The 17,717-nt window shown below is 58.3% G+C and overlaps 1 protein-coding gene across 4 annotated transcripts in view; it reads right to left on the reverse strand.

Annotated features, from left to right (window-relative positions):
- The window catches only part of RASA3 (RAS p21 protein activator 3), an 88,932-nt gene that overhangs the window by 20,843 nt on the left and 50,372 nt on the right, over positions 1–17,717 (reverse strand). For all 4 annotated transcript variants that reach the window (XM_060287803.1, XM_030856652.2, XM_060287804.2 and 1 more), the window contains 5 exons: positions 11,283–11,377; positions 4,799–4,875; positions 1,539–1,619; positions 1,233–1,305; positions 573–649 (listed from right to left, as the gene is read on the reverse strand). In XM_060287803.1, the coding sequence (XP_060143786.1) occupies positions 573–649; positions 1,233–1,305; positions 1,539–1,619; positions 4,799–4,875; positions 11,283–11,377 (403 nt within the window). The remainder of the gene's footprint in view (positions 1–572; positions 650–1,232; positions 1,306–1,538; positions 1,620–4,798; positions 4,876–11,282; positions 11,378–17,717) is intronic.

The following is a 17,717-nucleotide window of genomic DNA, read 5'->3' on the forward strand; positions in this document are numbered from 1 at the left end:
GCCCGCCTGCCCGGAGCCCCACCCCCATGCCTGTCACTGCTCGAGGCCGGGCTTGCGGGAGGGACCCGATTCTGCCCCCTCTGAGCTTCCGAACCTCAGGCGCCTCGGGAAACCCTGACCCACAGGAAAGCGGATTTTAAGTGATGTCAAATCCGGAGAATCCCTAGGGTTCTCGTGAGCAGGGCCCATCGGACCTAATGCGGTCACCCCAGCCTCAGGCTCATGACCTGTCCCCTGACATGGGGGCGGTGCTGCGGCCAGCGCGGCAAGAGGGCTGGTGAGTCCCCCAGCGGACGCTGCGACCTGGCACAGCGAGGCCCCCGCAGCAGCGGGACCGCGAGCCAGGCCGGGCCTTGCACACGCAGAGGGGCTCGGAGCCTCCGCCCTTCAAGCCGGCGGAAGACACTGCAAAGCGAACACACGCCACCTTTGCCCTTTCGCCACCACCCAACATCCTCGCGTTAAAATAATCCAGAAAACCCAAGTTCCTTTCCATCCACTCCCCAGTGTTAGAGGAAGTCAGGCCGCCCCGCCGAGCCGGAACCTCGACCCCGAGCGCCTCCTGCGCTCACCGGATTTCCAGCTTGTCCACGTCCTCGTCCTCGAAGTCGAAGTGGGACTTGCGGTTGTAGCTGCAGGGCCTGGTCACCTGGGGGCCGGAGGGAGAGCGTCAGGCCTCTGCTGCCCCTGGCTGCCCGCTCTCCCTGCGCTGGGAGCCAGGCCCCCTCGCGCTCATCTGTGCCGGCCCTTGCGGGGCGAGAACGGCCACCTGCGCGTCACCGGGGCCGCGGCCCCCACGCCGCCGTCCTGCTGGTGGTTCGCGTTCTGAGGGGCAGCCGGGGGCTCTCATCTGCATGCACTTCCCCTTCTGCCTTAAGACCCTCACTACTTCCGGTGAAACAAGCCTCCCTCCACTGCTCAGGGAAGACTGGGTGGGGCGGGCAAAACGTAAGAAACCCCAAACCAAACCAACCAAACAAAAAATCAACGTCTTGATAATCTGGCAAGTATTAATTTGTCAGCATTCAACTCAAAACCGCGTCACGCTGGAAGCAACAAACAGCCTTTCTGCCCAGGGAAGGAAGGACAGTTCCTAGGAATTCGAGCTGCAGGGCAGGAGGGGGTCTTCACGTAGGGGGACAGCACCCCAGAACTCTCAGAAGCGACTGGTCTTTCTGCAGAAGACCCTGGGGTGTGCGCTTCAACTGCATTTGTGCCACTGAAACACCAACCTCAAAGTAAAACACTTCGTCAAACTGGGGGTTGTTTGTCTTCTTTTTCACTTTTGTCTTCTTTGCTTCTGACCTGTAATCGAGGGGGGAAGATCGGGGTGGAAAACAAACACTGTTGACGCCGAATCTCTCAGTCTGAGGCTGGGCCACCCAGCACGCACGTCACGTGGCCTACGGGCGTGTCTGTTTGTCTCTAACCCCAGATGGTATGCAAATCAGGGCCCTTTACTGAGCCAAAGATACCCCACGGGGGGGGGGGGATCCGACCTCGCCCTCCCCCCCTCCCCCAGCCGAGGCTGTACTTGCCTGCACGGTCCCGCCAGCGTCACCGTGGCGTAGGGGTCACACTGCCCATTCACGATGGGGAGGCCCTGGCACTCGAGGATGCTGAGGAAAGAAGTGGGAGGTCAGGAGGGGACCCAAGGCCAGCGAGCCATCTCTCGAGGCCACCCTGGGGTCCGGGAGGGCAGCTGTCTCAACAGCTCTCAGGTCAAGAGCTCCGAGTCCCTGCAAAGTGCTTCCCAGGGGCTCCCGTCTAATAAACAGAGATGGACGCGCTGGTCAGCAGTCATGAGACATCTGGAGGCAGGAGAAGGTGTGCGTGCAACCAGGGAAAAGGGAAAAGCAGCCCGGCTGCGGAGGACACGTCGCTGGTGTCGACTGCAGGAAAACGCACAACAAATAATGTTGAGACTTGTTTTATTTGGTGGACTTTCTGAGGACTTAAGCCCGGGACGCAGCCTCTCAGAAGGCTCGGAGGGACTCCCCTGAAGAGGTCGGGGGGAGCCAGGATATACAGGAGCTTCTGCAACAAAGACCAGGTAGTCGGAACATCAAAAGATTACTGTTAATGAAAGAAAACCCGACATCTCCAGTTAAGGAATGTAGCGCTTCTCTCTGTGTGGTGAGGTACGGGAGTCTGGGCTCACTGGAATCGTTCCTTTGACGTGCACCTCAGCTCTCTGGGGCCGCGTCCTGTGCCTTCCCAGACGGAGTCCCCTCAGGGGCACCGTGGGGGCAGCTGCAGTGGCTGCAGGCTTGGGAGTCCCAACACTCTTTGTCTCCTGATCCGGCAGCTGACATTCTTCGTCCACAGTGGAGATTTCCTGAGCGAAGCCCCTGCCTTCCCTTCCTGGGAGCTCGAGAGAGGTCGGCCCCGCCCGGCCTGCCAGGTAGGAACTGTGGTGAAGTCTGTGTTATCGGTGGGGACCTGAGGGCCTGGCACCCCAGGGGCTTAGAGCCCTAGGCCGGGCGTTGCCTGCAACGCACCTCTCGGGCCGGGAGACCCCGTCTCAGGCTTCACTCTGCCGACTGCCCCGGCGCCTGGCCCCCTTTGGGTTCTGGACCGCAGTTACTCCAGCTCTTGGACCGCCCTCGTCACTCCTGAGCCTGTCACCCTGGGCTGTCGCTGGACAGCTCCTGCTCCTGCTTCTGGCTGGACACTGGGCGCTGTGAACTTCACGTCGCTGGTGCCCGGATTCTGGGCTCATCCGTGCCGTCAGTGGTCGGGGTCTCTTGTCTGGAGAGCAATTCTCGTCTGCGGCTCTGTCCGGGAGGCGTCAGCAGCCTTGTTCGGGGACAGCGCGGCCCGACCGCCCGGTGTGGCCCCTGGAGTCCGTGCTGAGGGTCGGAGTGAGTGCAGGCGCTCCACTGGGCTGGTGGAAACTCGAATGACCCCCAGCTCTATGGCCCCGTCGTCCCTTTGCCCCCTCGCCTGCCCGGCCCTGAGGGACTCCACCTTGCTCGTTGGCGCAGGTCTGGGGAGTGCCACGAGGTCCCCTCCCCTGCAGAACGTGCCCACGGTGGCCTTGACGCCCCAGCTCCCATTGCCTAACCCGCCTTGGGCCCTGCTGGGGACGCCCTGCTGGCCGTGTCGCCGATGCACCTCCAGGACGAAAGCTGGCCTGCAGCGACCTTGTTTGTTTCCCCACTTGGGGGCCAATCGCCCTCCGCCCGCACGGCTGGCTCACACGGTGTCGGCTCCTTAGTCCTTTGTGGCGGGAGAGGGGTGAGGCCCCCTGTCCCGTCCTGGCCGGAAGCAGAGCCCTAACCCACACTCGGATGCGAGGATCTGCGTGCCCTGCCTCCTCGCTCACTCCTGCACGCCAGCTGGCCCGGGCGGCTGCCGCCCCTTGGGAGCCTGGTGGTCCTGACGCGTTACGGGGCCTCTTCTCTTGGGCTGAGGGCCCGTCTCCTCCGTTCCTGCTCCCTGGAGTGTGTGGCCCCTTCTCTCTCCATTTCTCCACCACTGTGTTCCGCCCCGCTACACAGGCTGGCCCTCAGGGACTTTAGTGAATCTTTTCAACTCTTTCTCCTTTCACTCTTCTTTCTGGAGTTTCTGCACTTCTCTCCCTGCTATAACCTGGTCTTGGGTCATCTTCCTCCCTCTGTGAACTAACTCGTCACTAAACAAGTATCTTCGGGCACATTTCCAGGGACAGGCACAGAATCCTGAGCCAGCCGAGAGCTTGTACAAGGGGCTGACACCCTGAGAAGCCCCCGGGGGCTCGGGGTCCTGGCAGCCAGAGGGACAGCGGGTGGGTCACGCATGGGAGGAACACACAGGGCGACCCGTCGGGTGGGCAGGTGGGAGGAGGTCTCAGGACAAGACCGAGCCGCCCTCAGTTGGGGGGCTGCTGCCTCTGGGGCTGGAAGCATGAGAAGGGGCTCACTCGTCCCCTCCCTGCACCAAAGCCCAGAGTTCAAGGCAAATGCATTTTTATCACATTCAGCTGTTGATCAGGAAGGTTGGGACAGTGGTGCATTTTGGATCCGCAGAGATAACGGTTTTCCCGGCAGCAGCTCAGACAGGGGGAGCAGTTCTTCCCGCAGCTGGCGTCTTGGGGAAGCGCTGCCAGATGAAGGGCAGCAGCCGCCCGTCAACGTCACTGCCACTCCTCACAGACCACCGTGAGGAAGGCGCTAACCAACACGCTGACTGGCCCCAACTGCAGTTACACATCCCGGAGAAAAAGAAAAACTGACACGCTGACACCTGGATGCAAAACGCACAACAGGAAAACAGGTGTCATGGGCACGTCGCACCCTCCTCCCTCAGACGTCACTTCACCAGCTGCACAACCTGCGGGTCACGGCTCAGCTGTACAGTCTGGGGGTCACGGCTGCTTGCATCACATCCGAGCAGAGCCTATTTCACTGGAAAAGGTATATTCACACCCCAGGCATTTGTCTAAGCCGCTCCCATACACACACGTGCACACTCACACTCACACCTGCACACACTCACATGTGCACACTCAGCAAGCATACAGGGTAGAAGGAGCTCCGATTTCGGGGTCGAGGTCTGAGGTCAGGCCCCAGTTCTGCCCCCATCTCACCGTTTCCACAACCCCAGCCTCTTTGCCTAAACGTCGCCCTGAGTAACTGGTTATTTGCAAAAGCCAAACGCGTCACCTCCAGGGTGAGCAAGGATGTTAAGAAAGTCGTCTGGGGAATGCCCAAGTCTGGGACTCCTGAGTCATTTGTTTATAAAGCATGGGCCGCCCCGCGCCCTGGGGTTAGACAGCCCTGGGCAGACAGGCCGTGGCGGCCGTCCCGCGTCTTACCGCGTGGCTAGCTTGTGGCAGACGACACCCGAGTCGGTGATGACCTCACTCAGCCTCAGCGCCAGGTGGACCTTGCCCTGAAAGTGACAATGACAGGGGGTCACGGGGGGCCACAAGCGGCGGGAGCTCTTGGGCTCCGATCACAGGCTGGTGACACGTGACCCTGCGTGGCATCCACACGTGTCCAGCCGCCCGGCTCAGAGCCCAGAGAGTTAAAGAAGCTTCCAGCCCATCGGGCACGACGCTGACAGCAGGCACTGTTTCAGAAGAAAGCAAAGGAAAAGGTACTGGAGGGAGCAGCGTCCCAAATGGGCCTGACTGTCTGCTCTGGGCTGTGTTCGCTCATGTGCCGCAGGCCCCGGGCAGGCGTGGGCAGCTCTGCCCAGGCGTCTCGGTGCTTTTGCGTCTGCGCCAGGCAGGGTCGGAGGCCAGGAACCTCAGCCCTGCTCTTTAGGAAGGAAGCGGACGCTCACGCGCGCTCTGGGAGGAGGGGCAGAGCAGCTGGGGTAATGGAGCAGCTGCGGCTGTGCTTCCACCCGTCTGGCTGTGCAAAGGGCGCCGGCTGAGGACGGCGAGTGGGCGGGGCGGACATGGCCAGGGCATCATGAGGGCCACGAGGAGCAGCGGGGAGACGAGCTCCCGAAAAGTCCACCAGGAAGATGCATGATGCGTGTGTTTCCGTGAGCGAGCGTTCGGTTAAACTAAACTGACTTTCCTTAGACACGGAGGTGAACTGGATCCATTGTCTCTAAGGTCCTTTCCAGCTGAAACCCCCGGACCCTGCAGCCTGGGAAGAGCCTGTGAGGGCCGCCACGTCTCAGGAGAGCCCAGGACGCGGTGGGGACGGCTCACCAGCTGGGGGGTCGGTGTGGGGCGCTCAGCCCCGACAGTCGCCCACTGCAGCGCGGGACCCCGAGCCCACGCGGGAGCATCCGGCGCTCCGGGCCGTCGGCACGGGGCGTGTGCAGACCTGGCCAGCAGCTCCTGGGCCCGGGATCCTTGCTGCTCCTTCCGCCCCAGGGAAGCCCGCTCCAACCGCGGCCAGACCTTCCCACCTGCTGCTTCTAAGCTTGACCGGAGCCACCAGAGAAGTGTTTCGACAAAATGCCGGCAGCACTGATTGTGAGAAAGGGAGAGGCTGGACCCGGACACGCAGCCTGAGGATGGGGGCGCGGGGAGCACCCCCAGCTAGAGCCCCGCCACCAGACAAGAGAAAATAAACAAGAAACCAGGGTCTGGCCATGAGAAGGGTCAAGGGCGATACCTCCATCACCCCAGGCCCTCTTGTCTCCTACACACCTCTCGGGCCCCGCACTGGCAGGTGACACGAGCTCCCCATGATAGCGTCTCCCACTCAGAGCAAACCAGCTCCGGGATCGCGAGCTTGGAAGCGAGCAGGTGCCCCGGGCCGCAGCAGCGTGGTGGTGGTGGTGGGGGGGCCGGCCTCACGCACAGACACCTCGCCCACGACACTGACACGGGCTCCCGACGACACGGACGCTGCCCTGTGGGAGCCCAGGCCGTGGGCGGCGCTCACGGCCGCACACGCGTCCAGGCCCCCCGGCCGCGGGCAGGGTTAGGTGCCGCCTTCCCGGCCTTGCCCTCACCTGCGGGCAGGCAACCCGCGACATGTCCCGCGAGGTGGGACGAGCCCGCAGGCGTCACAGCCGCGCGGCCCGGGTGACACCAGCATCCCGACCCGGAGTCACGTCTGTATCTGCGGAGGGTCCGACAGGTCCCGCCCCTCGCGGGGACGCACTCGCCTAGAGCAGCAGCTCTTCCCACAGCGGCTCGGGGCGTCCGCCCGAGCGCCCTTCACCCGCCAGGCGCGGACACAGGGTCCACGGCGCACCGCAACCCTCGCACGCGGCAGGCTGGTCCGACAGCGAATCCTTGAGGCCGGTAACTGGGGTGGCAGTGGCGGGGGGTGGGTGGCCTCCCTGTGCGGGTGGAAGAAACAAAGTCCCCAAAGGCCAGTGGCGCATCCTGAGCGACCCCACCCTCAGCACTGTCCCCGGCGCGGGCACCGCCGTCCTTACAATGGAACAAGAACGCACAGACTGACGGCCTGGAGACCAGCCCAGCAGGAAGCTCAGCTGTCACTGGTGGCCCGGTCAGCCTGCTGTCCTTCGTCGCACCCCAGGTGCACGGGCGCCCGCTCTGAGGCCGACGGTGGGCCACGGCCCCTCAGACCGACGCACCCCCAGTGGGGGACGGGCGCGGGCTGTGACCGTTGGCGCTCCTCTCCTGGGGCAGCGCGTCCTCCAGGAGGGGCAGTGCTGTCAGCCGACTCGTGCTGTTACAGTTCGGGGGCTTTGGGGGAGGGGGGTATGAGGTAAATAAAACACAAACACACACATCTCGGAGAGAAACCCCTGCAGAACCACCCAGGATCTGCAGCTCGGAAGTTCACACCCATCCTCACTGCACAAACAATCCCACCGCAAACACCAACGCCCGGGGTGGTGCGGGCCACACCCTGCACAGGGCAGGCAGGAAGTGTGGTTTCCCAGGCTCGGCCTTTGCAGGGCACGCAACCTTCCATGGACGCACAGCTACACACACAACTTCCCCTCCGCTTGTTCTGACCCCAGCGGGAGCCCTCTCCCCAGGGAGGCGGTCACAGGCCCACCTGGCAGGCTGAGGGCAGAGGTGGCCATGCCTCCCATAGGGGCTGGAACCCCGGAGGGGGGTCCAGCTGAATCGTGCTCGTTAACAATTAGCCCAGGCAGGACGTGCTGAGACTTGGCCGGAGTTCCCGCATTAACGTTGGTGTATGAGACGAGAAGAGAAACCTTAGGACAGAGCACTGAGAATGCTGACTTCATAGTCGTTCCCAGTCTCATTTAAGGAGAATAAGGATAAGAAGTTGTTTAAAAAAACAGCTGGGACTGAACAGCATCACCCACCCTCACGGAACATCCACTGGGATCGACCGACCTGGCCTTAAACACGTCAGCAAGTCTAGGAAAATAAAAATTACATCACAGCTGCTCTCAGACCGCAGTGGAAATTAAACTAGAACTCAGTGACAGAGAGATAGCTAGAAAATCCCCAAATGTGTGGAGGTTAAAGAACACACTTCCAAATAACAAGCAGGCCACAGAAGAAGTTTCAGGAGAAACTGAAAAATACTTTGAATTCATTTCTTTTCATAAGTGAAAATGAAATAAAACATCAAAATTTGTGACATGCAGCAAAAGCAATGCTTAGAGGGAAATTTAAAGCAGTGAATGCATATATTGGGAAAGACGAAAGGCAAAAATCAATAATGTAAGTTTCTAACCTTAGGAAGCTAGAAAAACAAGAGCAAATTAAATCCAAAGTGAGCAGGAAAGAAATAATAAAAGCTAGAGCAGAAATCAATGAAAATGGAAACTGGAAATCAATACAGAAAATAAACAAACCAAATCTGCTTTTTTGAGAAGATCAATAAAATTGGTAAAGTTCTAGCTAAGAAAAAACAGAAATGAAAGCAGGGCCGTCACTCCTGGCTGCAGAAAACCAGCAGTGGTTCCGACAGGGGATCCGAAACGTCACCCACCTGTCGGCCAGGGGGGCCCAGAGCCCAGGGTGGACCCCACTGTAAGCCGGGGGCTTCAGCGAATATAAGGTGTCAGCCATAGCAAATGCACCCAGGACGCTAGCAATGGTTGGGGGAGGAGTACACGGGGTTCTTCATACACTCCCCTCAACTGTTCTGCAGAGATAAAACTGCTCGAAAAATAAAGTTTATTAATTACGAGAGAAAAGCACTGGTGTTTCCTGTGCAATTTTCTCAGGAAGGCGTCGGTCCCTGGTCTGCAGGGCCCGTGGCTGCAGGCAGGGGCCCAGCAGCACACAAGCCATCACTGCCCTGTCCTCATTCTGCACAGGGCCTGCGAGGCCGGGCGGAGGTCCGCGCAGAGCAAACGCAGGCGCAGGCGACTGAGTGCTGGACCTGCAGCCCCGCTGGAGCTGAGAGCATCGGGAAGGGGCAGGGACGCGAGGGCGACCAAGGGAAGCAGCCACGTCCTCAAGGGGAGGCGCGGGCCACCCCATCCTCTCCTTCTGACACCCCCGAACCTTAGAAAGACTCGGGTCCTCGCAGGTGTATGGCTGCAGGCGCTGACTGTTGGGGAGATCCTCAGACAGGACGGCAGACACACAGAGGACGTTCCCAGGGCGTCCACTATGAGGCCAGAGTTACTGCCCTGTCGCTAAAGGTGCAAGAGGAGGCCACGGGCTGGGGGGCTGCGGCTCTGCTGGGGCAGCCCCCCTGCCTCTGCCTTTTCGGAACATGTGCTCCAAGAACAAGTTTCACAGAAGCCGCTCAATGCAGAGCTCGCGGCTGCTGGCGTCCTTGGAGGATCGGCAGGGGCCCTCGCGGACGTGAGCGTGCATCTGGCCACCCTGCCTGGCGCGGACGACGGGTAGGGCCGTCCCTGCCGACCGCCTCATCCAGAAGGTGCCCGGCCGGGGACAGGGAAGGAGCAGAGCGACGGGTCCTTTTTAATGAAGTGATTGAGCAGAGGCCTTAACAAGCATCGGCTCCAGAGGGAAGCCAGACGTCCCTTCACTCCTCTCTTCCCCCAGTGCCATGACTTGCTGGCCTCTCGTGGGCCCCGGCTTTGTGACATTCCCTTTCTGCTGTCTTTGTGAATCGCTGAGCAGATAGCTGGAGAAACCGTATGTGTCCCCTGACCTTCGTGGCTGCAGGTGTGTAACTGCCCCTTTAAAGGCTGCTGCCCTGGCACCTGACAGGTCCCCTCTGGAGAGCACTTGCTCGGTGCCTGGAACTCAGCGGCCGCCACCGCCCAGTCCCGCTTCCGTGGAATCACCAATGGGTCGGGACCCATGTCACGGGGACCATCAGGGAATGGCCCGGACGTCCTCAGGCTGCAGGTGGACACACGTGTCACGTTCCCAAGGCTGCGGTGACCCAGCGGCTCTGGATCTGGACAGTGGTGGTTACACAACCACACGTGTGAAACGCACCCACGGGGACATGCAGGCACACGCGGGGCTGGTGCGACCTGAATGGAGTCGGGGACCCGGTACCAGTTACGCGGATGTCACTGTGCGGGACCCGGGAAGGGACATGGCCCTGCTCCTATGTTTAGTCTTTGAGTGTAAACAGAACACACGGCTTGCTAACTCCCTGTGCAGTGTTTCCTGTGGCTTCCTATGACCCTGTAACCATTTCAAAATTAAAAGTTGGTTTTTTTTTTTTAAAGGCAAGAAAAAGGAAAAGCTACACTTGCCAACAAAACAGAACTTAAATCTGGGCCCATCGCGGCCACAGGCAGAATCTCTCAAGAACGACGGCGATGGAGGCAGGCGGGGCCCAGGCGTAAAGCACACACGGCACAGGGGTCCGGAAACTTCTTCCTAAGGAGGCGATTTCCTGGTCACCTGAGCAGCAGTGGCCGCTGTCCTCCTGGATCTGGGGCTCCGTGACTAGTTCTGAGCAGCCCCCCAATTTCCACAGCACGTGTGGGCCCCTCGGTCGGAATTAACTGAGCGTGAAGCACCCTTACGATGCCCCTCGGCCTGGGCCTCTCAAGGCGTCCCTCTGGCTGCCTCTTTGTCGCAGTTTGAGCATCGGCCCCGGCGGCCACCAGGGGCCTCGGCAGTGGACACCCTGAGCCGCCGGTGTGCAGTTCCAAGCCCGGCCAAGGCCCCAGGTCCACGAGGAGGCGTGCTGACGCTGGGCCGGGAGCCCGGGGAAGGCCTCGCGAGGTGCCCACTTGGGGATTTTGTCTGCGACACCTGCTGTTTGACCCTGCTGTTCACAAAACCCCGCTTTACAGGGGAGGAAACCGAGGCTCAGAGAGCACCAGAACCACACACTCTGCTGAGCTCAGAGCAGGCCTGGCTCGGCGCAGGCCCCGGAATTCCAGGCATGGCCCGGGCTCGGGGACGGGCTTGACCGGAAACTCATGCCAGGGTCACCAGAGAAGAGAAGATGCAGGCGGCCCCCCCGACGGGCGTCTCCTGGACCCTGGGCATGGGGAGCGGCCCAGCTGGGGGAGAAACCCCCAGTCCCGGGGTGGGGGCACCTTGCACCGGTCAAGGGGTCACTTCCAGTTAACACATCGCCAGGGCACTGGGTGAGCCCCAGGGACGCTCAGGCCAGGGGACATCATCACTCCGGTCACTCCCTTCAGCTCCAGCCCCGCCTTGCTGAGGGCAGGGAGCCCGGAACACACATGGGCACCTCCAGTGGGCAAGGCCCACAGCCTTACGTCTTCTCACCTATTCTCTCTTTACCTTCAGTTACGCGTTGCATTCTTTCGCGTGTTACATTTTTTAAGCTGCACGACTAAGTCCGACAGTAACCGATGGAACCAACCTAATGCATGAGCCCAGGAGGACATACGCAGGGGACAGCTTGCTACGCCTCACTCCCTCTGAAGACCAGAGTCCAGCGTCTATGTCTCTAGCCACAATCAGGCCTCCTCCGCCAAGGCCCCCATGTCCCACGGGCTCCGCGAGGCCTCACCTGCACCTCGGAGTCGGCGTCCACGTGCTGCAGCTGGAACCACGTGTCCCGGTTGTGGTACTTCTGCAGGTCTTCCTTCCGGATGGCCACCTTCCCTGGAAGATCAATGCAGAGGAGACCAGTCACGAGGGCACCAACCCACCCACCCAGCAGGGCTGGGAGCAGTCTCCACTACCTCTGCCAGTCACTCCAGATGGGAAATCCAGAACAGACCATCGGGAAAGGGACGACGCAGTGAGAGCAACAGATGCCACTTTGCGTCTCGGAGGTGCCACGCCCACCCTGAGCCGAGCCCGTCCCGAGGCCACTGCCACAGTGTCCACAGCCTGGGCGTGGATGGGAGCCTCTCCCCGCTACCCAGGCTGCGGGAGATGAGGGCACCTGGCGCAGACCCTACAGATCAGGGAGCGGCGCACTGCTCAGGGCCCGGAGGGCGGCGTGCGGGATGGGCTGAGGCAGCAGGCACCCCGGGCAGCCACGTCCCGGCCATCCCCTGCCCCGATGCCCGAGCTGCAGAGCAAGGCAGGGCGGCGTCTGCCAGGAGGGCTTTGCTGCAGAGTCCCTGGAAGTGCGCGTGTGCCCGTATGAGCTGTGGCTTAGAATTCACGTGTGCGCATGTCTAGCTCACAGGCAAGGCGCACAGCCGGCTCACACAGAGTGCACATGCGTGTGCGTGCACACCTAGCTTATGTAGCACGTGTGCACACGTGTTCCTGTCGGGCCCGTGGAATGAGCCGGGTTATCGCCTGCTTGGGTCTATGAATCAGTGTCTCTCAAAGTGTAATCACAGGCCACCTGCATCAAAACAGCTGGAGAGTTTCCTGAATGCAAGTTCCCCGGCCCCATCCTGCGTGAGAAAACAATCTCTGGGGTGGGGCCCTGGAATCTTCGTTTTCGCGAGGTCCCCAGGGAACTTCTGTGGGTCCCAAAGTTTAAGGACGTCTGCGCTCAATAGTTTTACATTCCTGACATAGGCTTAGTACTTAGGAGCTAGAATTTCAACGAAAATACACATGTAAACATACGTGTGTGATGCACATCACTGACATAGATTTACAGTATTTGAATATCCATCTACCACCGTCATGCATCGTTCATTCACCTTGTTTATTCCAAAGACGTACGTGGCGGCCAGCAAGCACCCACCCCACCGCTCAGGAGGGCAGAGGACGCCGGGCACTGGCTGTCCTCCTGTCCCCACACCCCGTGGCCTCGGGCACGGGGACCACGCTGTCCACCAGGATAGGGAGGTCGGGTGCTTGCCCACGTGAGCATCCCTGCACACACGTGTATATGCGTGCAATACACGCGTACACACACATAATGTCTTACGTACACTGTACATCACACACGGAAATAGGAACGATAAAGGACAACATAAAAGGAAACATTTTTGAAGTTCAGGTGTTCCTGGCGTACAGCCCAGGACACACTGCCTAACTCGGGATCGCAGTCCAGTTACCAAAGGAGACGTTTTGGGCCCCTGGCACCGTCTCACCCCGCGTCATCTGCTGCTTGGGACGCTCCCCAGCCCCCTGCGGCCACCCTGCAGAGCCCCGAGCTGGCTGGCCCACCCTGCCCTCACCCAGGACGCAGAGTCCTCTCGGCAAAGGGACTGCTTTCCGTTGCCTGTTTCTTCAAAGACTTGTGCTTCTGAGGAGAAGCACCCGGCGGCCTCACAGCGGGATCCTGGGGTTGCCCACACATGCTGCCCGCCAGCCCCTTGCACCCTCCCCTCACGTCACCCTGTAGCAACCCCGGCACGAGGCGGCGGGTGCTGGTCACAGACGTGGCAGGCGTCCCGCCCATGGGCTTCGGGCCTCGTCGCTACAGCTCTGCCCTCTGTGCTTCTCCTACCACTTCTTCTCCCCAAACGCCCCAGTCCCACGAGGCCCTCCTGTGACGTCACCTCCTCTCCGGCCTACCCTGGGGCCCGCAGGGCAGCCTCCACTCTGCTCCCAGGGGCCCACACGAGGCCTCGCTGGGGCCCAGCCACCTGCTGGTTGGTAGGCTTAAGGGAAAGGACACTCTGCAGTTGGCTCCTGGGGGAGCTCAGACCATCACCCAACATACACGCGGCGCGTCTCGAGGTGAGCGAGAGGTGAGGGCGGCTCAGACGTGAGGAGGGGGCGTCGGCCCAGAGACCCGTGCACGCACCCCGCCAGGCAGCCTCCACGGTCCCTTCCAGCGCGCGGTGCCCCAGGAGCCTGCACCCCTCGCCTCCTCTGAATGTGCTGGCCCTTTGCTAAGATGCACTGCGGGCCCACGTGTCGCCAGCGCCCAGCTACTCGACGCTGAGGTTCCTCCCGAGACGTGCGTTTGAAAGGCGTTAGAAATGCCTGCTTCTCTCGTTAGCCCATCTTCCATCTAGTTTTGTAGGGGTCCAGCCGGGGAACCCAGGTGGGTGAGAGAAGGGTCTCGCCCTGCAGTCTTCACGCCTGGTCTCCAGACCCAACAGGCACACCCGCCGGGCACAGACGGGAAGCTGGAAATGAAGCAGGGACACGCCGGCCCGAGTGCCATGGGCTGAGCGCGGCGGAGTCGGGTCTGTTTACTCCCCACCATCACCCGCGGCAGCCCCGTCTCCCTGCCCACTGTCCCCGCAGCACCTCAGCACGCTCACCTCCCACCGTCACACAGCCTCGGGAAAGGCCAGCCCTTCTGTCCACTTGCAAGGTGGGCGCAGCACAGCTGGCTGCAAGGGTCAACACACTGCCCACATCGACCTCGCTGGCTCAGCTCTGGCCACGCAGACCCGTCTGCAGCCAAGTCCTGCCCAGCCACAGGCCTCACGAGGCACCGAGGCCACGGCACGCAGAGCCCGTAGGTGCTGGGCAGGGGCAGAGGACAGAAGACAGAGCGCACAGGCTGCAGAAAAAGGGGCTCCACAGCGATTCAGAGAACTGGAGCTACCGGCCACACAGGCCTCTCTCCAGCCAGCATCAAGTCACAAGGACTAACCCCGGCCCGGCCCAGCCCAGCCCCTCCCACCGCTCCTGGCCTTGGGGGCATCCCGCTGACATCCCGACGTGGGTGCCGCCACCTCCAACCACCTGTCACCAGGCAGAGCCCCTGGCTTTCTCTCTGCTTGGCTCCTGCAAAACTCCACCCCCTTCCCTGATGGGAATATAATTTTGAGTCTTGCAGGAATAAAGCCACAAGAAAAAAACATTTCTTGGAACTAAATTGGGCAATAATATTCCACTAAAAAGGGATAAAGAAACTTGCAGACTCCACGATTAGTTCAGCTGGATAGGAGGGTTACATTTGAAGTTGGAAATTTTAAGTAACTACAATGTTTTTATGAGCTTTGATTGGAATAGGAGGAGACACGTGTTTAATGCTCATGTGACCCCTACAACTTACACATCATCATTATTCTTTATTTTTGGAAGTACTTAATTTTAAACGGGTAATACCAGAACATAGAACAAAGTCTGAAACATTAGAAAGGATATAAAATACAGCCAAGAATAACTTTCTCTCTCCCCTGCTACAAGGGTCCCACCTCAGGGTCACCTCTGTCACCAGCTGCCAGTCTGTCCTCCTAGAGACCGACCACATCAAGAACACATGAACATGCACTCTTCACACGTGAGAGGTAGGTGTTCGCACAGGCTGTCCTGGGGAGCACCTGACCTGCAGACCACAATTCCCACTGAAACGTGCCTGATGTGTCATAATCCACAGCTGTCCCCATCGATCTGAGTGACATCAGGTCACTATGCCCCTGGGCCTCACCCTCTGATGAGGACAGAGGTGGTGTGGCAGCCTTTCCGCCACTAAAAGCCCCAGGTATTACTTCCTCTGGTGGGTGCTGTACCTGCCAGGGTCTGTTCAGAAGAGAGAAGCACGTCAGGTAGTTCAAGAGGCAGCATGTGACGTGGGGAACCAGGTACGGTAGGTCAGAGGGTGCGGGAAGGTGGGCAGCCAGGGGTGACCCCTGCAGGGTGGCGACTAAGGAGGGACAGCCGGATGCCCCCCGCTGCCTGGGCCTGGCAGGGGGCAGAGATGTCTTCCTCGTCGCGCCTGTTCACCCTGGTGCCCAGCAAGTGCACAGAGGCAAGAGAGAGAAACAAGGGCCTGTAGACTTGAAGTGAAGAAGTAAGTCTTTATTCACAGAATCTATAGGAAAAGCTACAAGAAAAGATGGCAGAGTAGGTGTGTCTAGAATAAAGGCCAATACATAAAATCAATTGTATTTGTACACACGAGCAATGACGATGGAAGCTGAAACTGAAAAGATACCAACAGCACATCCACAAACTGATGCCTTTACGCCTTCAGCTTGTGGTGTACTAGCCCAGAAGTCTTTGTCTACTCTACCAAAATCATAAAATATGGGGACAAATTGTATGTACACACACACACACACACACACACACACACACACGTGTGCTGAAAACACGTCACAAAACCCTGATGAGAGAAATTAAAGACCCAAGTACGTGGAGAGACAAGCCACGCTGGAGGGTCTGAAGACTCAGTTTCGTTAAGATGCTAATTCTCCCCAAACTAATCTATAGATCAGTGTAATCTCAGTCATTTTGGAAACTGAGAAGATGACTGAGATGTAAATGACAATTCAAAGGACCTAGAATGGCAAAACAAGTTTGGAAAAGAATAAAGTTGGTGAGCTCACACGACTGACTTAAGACTTGCTGTGAAGATACAGGAATTAAAACAGTTTGGTATCGGTGTGAGGAGAGGAATACAGGTCAGTGGAACAGAACACAGAAGCCATAGACAGACCCATGCATATGAAGTCAGTTGACTTTCAAAAGGTGCTAAGGTAATTCAACTGGACACCTGTAAGGAGAAAAACGAAGCCTGTCATATGTAAAATTCACTTGAAATGGATCGCAACATGAGAGCTAAAACCAAAAGCTTTCTAGAAGAAAAGATAGAAGAAAATCTTCACAACCCTGTGGTAGGCAAAGATTTCTTAGACATGACATCAAAAATACAAACTATAAAAGAAAGAAATGGGGGGCTTCCCTGGTGGCGCAGTGGTTGGGAGTCCGCCTGCCGATGCAGGGGACGTGGGTTCGTGCCCCGGTCTGGGAGGATCCCACATGCCGCGGAGCGGCTGGGCCTGTGAGCCATGGCCGCTGGGCCTGCGCGTCCGGAGCCTGTGCTCCGCAACGGGAGAGGCCACAGCAGTGAGAGGCCTGCGTACCGCAAAAAAAAAAAAAAAAAAAAAAAAGTTTGATGAATTGGACTTCATCAAAATTAAAAACTTCTGCTCTTCAAAAGACACTCATAAGAAAATGAAAAGATGAGCCACAAGCTAGAAGAAAATATTTGCAAAACATACATCTGATAAAGGACTTGTATCCAGAATATATTTTAAAAACTTCAAAAACTCAATAAGAAAATCCAATTAAAAGGGCAGAAGATTTGAATGATTTACCAAAGAAGAGATACAGATGGTAAACAAACACATGAAAAGGTGCCCAACATCGTTCTTCATCATGAAAAAGCAGTAAAGCTACAATAAAACACTGCACACATATTAGAAGGGCAAAAATGAATCAAAAATAAAAGTTGATGATACAAGTGCCGGAGAGAATTCAAAATGCTGCACTCAGGAAAGCAGCTTGTCAGTTTCTAATAAAGGTAAACACACTGCAGGGGAGGAAAACTTTTTCCTTCTACTCTTTTAGGTTCTCTGGACAAAGAGAACTGTAACAAAAGAAAGATTAACAAGAGAAAAACAAACAGAAGTTTATCAACATGTGTATCTCAGATATACGTGGGGGAAACTCGGTGATGAGTATCGCAAGGCGGTGGCTGGACCTCGTAGCATCTTAACCTAAAACCACCACCACCAATTTTCAGAGAAGTGACAAGACCAAGGAAAGGACTCTGAGTTTCAAGGAAGGTAAATGTAGGTGGGAACCAATGGCCCGGAAGGCTCGTTGTGTGGCTTCCTCGGTGTAGCCTCTGGGCCGCCAAGGGTCTAGGGTCATCTCGGATTTGGACGAATTTATGTTCTGCTTCTAGGGTAGAGAGATTTCCTTGTGTCTGCTTCTTCCCAGCTGCCTGCAGCTCAAACAAATCGTTATGCCACGGTGGCCTATTCGGGATGGCAAATTCTGCCGTCCTTTAAAACCTACAGTACACCCCAGCAATCTCATTCTTAGGTATTTTCTAAGAGAAATAAACACATCTGCCAACACAGAGACCTAGGCAAGAATGCTTACGGCAGCTTTGCTCACGATCACTAAAAGCAGGACACAACCCCGCCTCCGTCGAATGACGAGCGCGCCCGCAGTGGGCAGTGGGCGCACTGTGCAAATTACACCTCGATGACCCTGGCTTATCAACAAAAGGACCACGGTCTCACTTCACACCCCCACCCTTCAATAGAGAACCTGCAGGAAGCCCCTGCCAGCAGGGCTGGACGGACCAAGCGGGGAGATGCTGGGATGA

This window comes from Globicephala melas, chromosome 18 (genome assembly GCF_963455315.2).
Source record: "Globicephala melas chromosome 18, mGloMel1.2, whole genome shotgun sequence".
Classification (NCBI taxonomy): domain Eukaryota; kingdom Metazoa; phylum Chordata; class Mammalia; order Artiodactyla; family Delphinidae; genus Globicephala; species Globicephala melas.